Here is a 7979-nt window from a genome sequence, read left to right as displayed (position 1 = left end):
GAGTAAGGTAGGATGGGGAGAGTCTTAGAGCAGAGTAAGGTAGGATGGGGAGAGTCTTAGAGCAGAGTGAGGTGGGATGGGGAGAGTCAGAGCAGAGTAAGGTGGGAAGGGAGAGTCTTAGCAGCAGCCATCACTTAAGTCACCTCTGAAGGAAGCCTCTGAGGAAGCAGCACATGTAGCCTTTGCTGCCAGTGTGTGTGGCGCCTTCCTGTGGCCAGAGAGTAGGGCACACAGAGAGGACAATGACAAAGAATCCCCTTGTAAGAGGAAGACAGGAAACCTTGCCAGGGATACATGTTTAAAATAGTCTACTTAAGGGAAAAAGTCCACGTTCTCCCAAAGTGGGAGAAGATGGGCACTAGCTTTGTATAAGCGACCTGCGGAGAGCTGTGGGACCCTACTGTTGCTTCTCCTCGCTTCTAGTATGTTTCCATTCTCCCCCCCTCTTTTTCTTTCTCTCTTCCTCTCTCTCTCTCTCCCTCCCTCCCTCCTTCCCCCCCCCCTCTCCTCTCTTCTCTCTCTTGTTTTTCAAGACAGGATTTCTCTGTGTAGCCCTGGATGTCCTAGAACTCATCTTAGAAATGATTTCTATAACTATCTACTTGCTCTGCCATCTGGAAGGCTGAGTGGGCATCCCTCTGTACTCAAGCCACACATAAAACAGTGGACTCACCTTCCTTTGCACGTTATCATGGAAATAGAAAATAAAGTATCCTTTAATTTTCTTTCTGTTCTCTGGTTTCAGAGTTTCTTCTATTTCTCTTTGAGTGGTTTTGGTTGTGCTTGTTCACATGTGTTCATGTGTGTTGGTTTCTTCTTGTTTCCTGATTTAAAGTAGTTTAGTGGCTTAGCTGGCATGTTGCTGGGGAAGTGGAGGTCTATATTGTTCCTCTTTTTCTCCAGTGAACAGACATGGCTTGTGTTCTTTAATTTCTGTCTTAGGGTTCAGTGGGGCCAGTTGTACCTGCTGTGTTCTGTACCCATAAAGCTTCCCTGAGAAGTTGTTGTCTTTCATACTTACGATACTATGACCTAAGATCTTGAAGACTTGGTAGCCCTGTGCAGAACATTTCCTTTAAAGGAGGCAAGGGAAACATGGCTAATTGCTTTGAAAAATAAAACAATACCCTTCCTGCTGCTGTCTCTGCCTTCCTGGATAGGGATGTGTCTGGGCTTTAGCTTTCTTACCTTTAAAATGAGGAGACTATGTTATTCTTAAGACTCCTGACCTGAAGCTCATAGACTTGGCTCTGCATGTAGTGCTTGCTCTCTGTGGAAGAAGGATGACAGGACAAAGAAGAACAAAACCTTTTACTTTCAATTTAGTAGCAGCAATGGGAGGAACAGTGCTGGGCCTTGAACTCAGAACTTCATGTGTGCTAGGCAGGCCCTCCCCATCATACTAATAATCCCCCCTTCCCTGTTTCTTTTATTCTTTTTCTTTTCTCTTTCCTCCTCTCCTGTTCTCTGCTGTCCACTCTTGTCCTGTCCTGTCCTGTCCTGTCCTCTCTTCTCTTCTTTCCTTTCTGTTTTTGGAGATAGTGTTTCTCTGTGTAGCTCTGGCTGTCCTGGAACTGGCTCTGTCCTGGAACAGAGATCTGCCAGCCTGTGTCTCCCAAGCGTTGGGATTGAAGGTGGGTACCACCACTACCACCCACCTGTAATTGTATTTTCTTCAAAAGTATTTCTTTTATTTTGGTAGGAGGAGTTGCCCTTTTTGAGACAAGGTCTTTTTCAAAGCTCTGGCTGTCCTGAAACTTGCTCTGTAGACTAGGCTAGCCTCAAACTCACAGATCTACCTCGCTTTGCCTCCTAAATGCTAGGATTAAGGTATGTGTTACCATGTCCTGTTTTACAAGTATTTTTCTTTGTTTGTTTGAGACATGGTTTCTCTGTGTAGCCTAGGCTAACATAGTACAGGATTTTGGCCTTCCCAACCAGTCCCTTAAACCAAACCAAACCAAACCAAACCAAAGCAAACCAAGCTAAGCCTCTACAAAGCAGGGTATGATGGCACACACCTGCTACCTAGTCCCATGTTAGGCAGGAGGGTTTCCATTTTGAGACCAGCCTAGGCTATCTAGGGAGACCCTGTTTCAAGTGAAACTCCCATAGCTAAAAACACTTTGAAGAAACCTCTGCAGAGGCTTTATTTACCATTGCCACCGTGGCTTTTTGTTAAGGGTCCATTGGATGTGCTTGTAGTCAGGCAGCACACACAGTGTCCTAGATCTGAGTCAGTGTGGTTTCCAGATGTGTCTGTAAATTTTACATAGTGGTGACTTAAAGTGAACTTAAATATTGGTGACTAGTGACTTCATATTGCTTTTGTATTCTTTTTACTTATTTTTTAAAATTTGTGTCTGTGTGTAGATATATGCACATAATTGCAGATCTCTAGGAAGCCAGAGGGGTTGGATCCCCTGGAGTTCCAGCCATTCAAGCTGGGTGCCGCAATCAACTCGGGGCCTCTGTAAGAGCAGGAAGAAGGAGCAACTACTCCAGTCATCTCCCCAACCCTGTTTGTTTTTGTTTTAAATTTAATTTTATTTTTTAAAAGCCAGATCTCTCTGTAGATCAGGCTATCCTCAAACTCAGTGCTTCTCTGAGTTAGTCTTCAAGTAGTGAGGTTCCAGACATGAGCCCCCCCAATGCCTGCCTGCCTTCCTCGGGTTATTTAATTATTTTAACTTTTTTTTTCTGATTTGTGTGTGTGTGTGTGTGTGTGTGTGTGCGCGCGCGCGCATGCATGAGTGCACACTAAGAGAAGACAGCTCCTAGGAATTGGTTCTTTTTACATGTAGATCCTTTGGCTACATTGTGGGTTCTTTTTTTCTTCCACCTTTTTCCTCCCCTAACACTAGAGAGGAAAGGGGGGACATTAATTTTTAACCACTTCCTGCTGATTAGGGGCACCAAGGTCCTTGGGACAATTTTGATCTTTGCTGTCAGAATATCTAATTTGTTCTTCTGTCTTCTTTGTGCATGACTAGTTAAAAGACCACAAATAACCAACAACCCTGTCTTCTAGGGACACAAATCTCAGTCTAGGTCTTGGTGCTGAGACAGCTCTCCAGCCTCCTCTTAGCCTTTTTTTTTTTAACTTTTTTTTTTAAAGATTTATTTATTATTATAAATGAGTACACTATAGCTGTCTTCAGACACACCAGAAGAGGGCATCAGATTTCATTATGGGTGGTTGTGAGCCACCATGTGGCTGCGGGGATTTGAACTCAGGACCTTTGGAAGAGCAAACAGTGCTCTTAACCGCTGAGCCATTTCACTAGCCCTCCTCTTTGCTTTTTTAAACACCACATTTAGGGGTCTAGAGAGATGGCTCAGTGGTTAAGAGCATTTGCTGCTCTTCAAGAGTACCTAGGTTTAGTTCCCAGCACGACACTGGGTGGCTCATGATTGCTTGTAACTCAAACTCCAGATTTTTTGGTCCCTGTGGGCACTGTCAGTCATCCCGACATATTCTGCCCCATTTCTTAAAATAAGGAAAACACCATATTTAATTGGTCTCGTACTGCATTATTGTCTATATTGAAATAAGAACTAATTGCAGGAGCTGAATATGAATCAGAGGTTTGAGACAATTTTCTGGAGGAAGCCTGGATTTTGTTTCTAGCACCCAATTCGAACAGCTGGAAATAATCTGTAACTGCTCCAGGGAACCCCATGGCCTTCTAAGCCCCTATAGGCACTACACATGTGCATAGTGCACATATGCACTCAGACACTCACATATACGCATAAAATAGAAATCACTTTAAAGAACTGGTTATAGGCAGGTAGTTTTCCATTTTCTTGGGGTTTTGCTGTGCTTGGCTGTTCTCTAGGCTTCAGTGTTGGGCTCAACTGGTTCGCCTCCCTCAGTATCTCAAATAGCTTAGGGCTATAAGGCTGCTCCAGCATGCCTGGATTGTTGTGCTTTATTGTAAACTTTGAGTAACGGCTTATGTTTCCCTTTTCCTTGCCTCCAGGGCCCTGAGGTTATGAATGTGCGTCCTCCCTAGAATGCCTCCTGCTATGGCAGACATCCTTGACATCTGGGCAGTGGATTCACAGATTGCATCTGATGGCTCCATATCTGTCGATTTCCTTCTGCCCACTGGGATTTATATCCAGCTGGAAGTACCTCGGGAAGCTACCATTTCTTATATTAAACAGGTATGTTGATAGTTAGAATTTTTCAGGAGTTAGCTACTTTCTATGTAACTTACTGGAAGAGATATTAGAGAAAATGTTACTTGTGTAAATCATGGGTAAAGCAGAGAGAGTTTAAATTTCAGGCATTGCATCTTACAATTTTTGCTAAGTCCTATTTTTGATATAAACGTGCTTACTCTCCACCTTTGTTTCTAACCCACATGTAAAAGCTATGTTAAGGTTGGTAGGAGTGGTGGTGACATGCTATAGTCCCAGCCTTTAGTTGGGGGAGGCAGGGGTGGAGGTGGAGACAGAAGGATGAAGTATTGGAGGTCGGCCTTGCCTGCATAGTAAGTCCGAGGTCAGCCTGGGCTACCTGTGGACCCTGTTGTGGAAGGGTAAGAAAGTTGAACCCTTCCTGCTATAACTCCTAACTTTGAGCTTGTCACACTCCTTTCTTCTGTGTGGTTTGTCCCCATACCCAGCACCCTTGCCATGAGCCAGGGGAAGAGTTGACACTAAAAATCACCTGACACATAAAGCCCTCCCCTCCCTCCAACAGAGGTTTACTCTGGCCCTGACTGGTTTAGAACTCAGAGCTGACTGCCTCCCTTGGCCTTTGAAGTGCTAATGAGGGTGAGTGGACACCGGCACAGCTCCCCACTGAAGCAGCCCAAGGAATTTCATGTGTGTGATTTGCATGTATGTCTGTGTACCACATGTGCAGTGCCATTGTGGCCAGAAGAGGGCATCAGATCCCTTGAGATTAATTACAGATATTGTGAACTAATGCGTGGGTGCTAGGAATCAAACTCTGCTCCTAGGGGACAATTTGTAGGTGTTGGTTCTCTCCCTCTATTGTGTGGGTTTTGGAGAACCCAACCCAGGCCACTAGGCACAGCGATCTGTGCCCTTATTCACTGAACCATCTGTCCTGTCCTAGAGTTGGGATTGAATAAAGACTTCACTTTAAGACAGAAGTCTCACTATGTAGTTTTGCCTGGCCTGGAGCCTTCTACATAGAGTAGGCTGGCTTTGAATGTCACAGAGATCTGCTTCCTTCTGGTTCCTAAGAGCTGGGATTAAAGTCATGAGCTACCATGATTGGCAAAGCTGCTTGTGGGCTTCTTGAAGATGAGAATATTGTTCTGATACTTTTTTTTAAAGGTTTATTTCAGTGTATGAGTACACTGTAGCTGTACAGATGGCCATGAGCCATCTGAGGTTGCTGGGAATTGAACTCAGGACTTCTCCTTGTTCCGGCCCTGCTCGCTCCAGTGTAATTCACTGTAGTGGTCTTCAGACGCACCAGAAGACGGCATCAGATCTCATTACCAATGGTTGTGAGCCACCATGTGGTTGCTGGGATCTGAACTCAGGACTTTCGGAAGAGCAGTCAGTGCTCTTACCGGCTGAGCCATCTCTCCAGCCCATCTGATACATTTTTTTTTAACAACAGTCAATTACACACACAACTTTGGGTTTGAAGGGTTGTTTTAATGGTGGATAATGAATCTAAATGAGATCACCATATGGATCCTGGGGGAGGAGGGGCACACCTGGCAAGATTACAGTTGATAAGGGAAAGTCTAGATTTTAGGGATGCAGGAAGTGAGCACGTCTTCACTGTAAACACAGTTGATAGTTGTTTGAGATTCTGAGGAAATGCCTGGGGAGAGGCATTCTGCCTGCCCAAGGTCATGCACTCTGGATCCTTAACTAGCTTCATTGCTAGTTTAAAACACTTGATAACCCTCACAGCAAGCATTGCTAGTTGTCCCAAGGTCCCTGCTAGAGAGCTGCATTTGTTTTTGTTTGTCTCTTTGTTTGTTTTTACAAGTATTTGTGTGGCTGTGTCTTTGTGTAACTTTGTGGGGGTGGGGTGGGGGCTGTGGGTGCATGTGCACTTGTGTATGTGTGCAGGTCACAGGACAGCTTACAGGAGTTGGTTTTCTCACTTCCATCATGGGCTTCTAGTGATTGAAGTCAGGCCTTCGGATTTGGCATCAAGTGCCTGAGGAGCCACCCTGCCTGCTCCCTACAGTGTATTTATTACAAGACTACTAAGCATGAAGGAAATTCACCAGGAACTACAGTTAAACCATAGACATTACAAAAAATTCTCATTAAATTATATGATTAAACCTGACTAAATTGAAAGTTGCATAATAATCAGAAAAGTTACGAGATACATTTTTTATTAGATATTTTCTTTATTTACATTTCAAATGTTAAAACATATGGAATGCTTCACAGACTTGGGTGTCACCCTTGCGCAGGGTCATGCTAATCTTCTCTGTATTGTTTCAATTTTAGTATATGTGCTGCCACAGCAAGCTCGAGACACATTTTATAAGTATTGATACATGAGAATTCTAAATTTGTAATTTCTAAAGTAAAAAGAAAACACAGAATTTAGCTACTACATTGCTACTGAGAGTTTCTATCATTGTCCTTTTTTTGTTTGTTTTGTTGTTTTATTTGAGACAGTGTCTCTATTCCATAGCTCTGCTTGCCACACACTCACAGAGACCCCCCCACCTCCCAGTGCTAGCATTAAAGCTTGGCTGTTTTGGTTTTGATACAGTCTCTTGTAGCCCAGGCTGATCTCTGTTGACTGTGTAGTTGAGGATGACCTTGAGCTGTTCTTCTCTCTCCACTCAAGTACTGGAGGTTGATGGAGTGTTAGCTTCCTCTGCTTTTAGTCACCAGTGACAAGTAGAACATCTAATCTTGCCTGAGATTGAGTTAATTGTGGATACTCTCCAGCTTTTTTTTTTTTTTAATTAAGAAATTGCCGGGCGGTGGTGGCGTACTTGGGAGGCAGAGGCAGATGGATTTCTGAGTTCGAGGACAGCCGGGGCTATACAGAGAAACCCTGTCTCGAAAAAAACAAAAAACAAAACAAAAAAAAAAAAACAAAAGAAAGAAATATGTATGACATTAAGATTTACAATTTAGATACTTTTAGATTTTCTTATAGTTCAGGCTGGCTTTGAACTTGTACACAATAGAGGATAACCTTGATTCCTGATCCTCCTGACTCTACCTCCTGTGTTTGAATTATAGGCCCATTCCACCACACTGTTCAATTTTTTTCCTTGTTTAGTTTTTTTTTTTGCTTTGTTTTTGTTTTTGATTCAAAGCTGTTTTTAGATATATTAAATATCATTGGTTCTTAATTTTCATGGACAATTTTCTTTGCATATTTTGTGTGCTATGTTACATTGCATAGGAATGTAGAACAATTCCCTATATAAACTATTTTAACTTATTGTTTTGTATTGTCAAGAGAATATCTATAATAGCTATACTATTGGTTTTGAATCAGTGAGCTTATTAAGTATATATATATATACACATATACATACATATACATATATAGCAAACAAAAGTTAAAGAACAAATAACAAGGAACAAGTAAAATAGATAGCAAAACACCATCAAATCAAGGCATGCAAACATCAGGCAGGAGCTGGCTGGGGAAGTCGAGGCAGTCAGCTGGAGTTCTGACTGAGGAGCTTGCCGCAGCTCAGCTTCTGACTCCCATTCTCACTGCACACCCTCACTGCCTTGTCTTCCACCTGCTCTCAAGACCATGGTGTTTTCTGTTCTTGGACTGTTTGGCTCTGAGTTAGGTGGCCAGTCCCATCCCTAGACAAGGCTCTAGAAGTTACTTTGAGACAAACAGGCTTGAGTCTGAAATAGGGGAAGGAACAGCCCAGCTTTCAGAGCCAATTTCTCAGTGAGTTCAAATAGCACAGGACAACATAGCAATACAATACAATACAATACAATACAATACATTTATTTAAAAAAAAAAAAGA

At 42.9% G+C, this 7979-nt stretch overlaps 1 protein-coding gene and 1 non-coding gene across 3 annotated transcripts in view; one reads left to right on the top strand and one right to left on the bottom strand.

Annotated features, from left to right (window-relative positions):
- Positions 1 to 7979, top strand: part of Pik3cb (phosphatidylinositol-4,5-bisphosphate 3-kinase catalytic subunit beta) — a 106810-nt gene that overhangs the window by 30981 nt on the left and 67850 nt on the right. For both annotated transcript variants that reach the window (XM_031346283.1, XM_031346284.1), the window contains exon 3: positions 3987 to 4173. In XM_031346283.1, coding sequence (XP_031202143.1) covers positions 4003 to 4173 — 171 coding nt within the window. In that variant the 5' untranslated portion in view covers positions 3987 to 4002. The remainder of the gene's footprint in view (positions 1 to 3986; positions 4174 to 7979) is intronic.
- Positions 6387 to 6488, bottom strand: LOC116074022. Its single transcript, XR_004112012.1, has one exon. It is a non-coding gene; the product is annotated as a U6 spliceosomal RNA (small nuclear RNA).

The sequence above is a fragment of the Mastomys coucha genome, unplaced genomic scaffold (assembly GCF_008632895.1).
Source record: "Mastomys coucha isolate ucsf_1 unplaced genomic scaffold, UCSF_Mcou_1 pScaffold23, whole genome shotgun sequence".
Classification (NCBI taxonomy): domain Eukaryota; kingdom Metazoa; phylum Chordata; class Mammalia; order Rodentia; family Muridae; genus Mastomys; species Mastomys coucha.
Note: the sequence above shows the minus strand (reverse complement) of the source record. Positions and strands in the feature narration are given on the sequence as shown.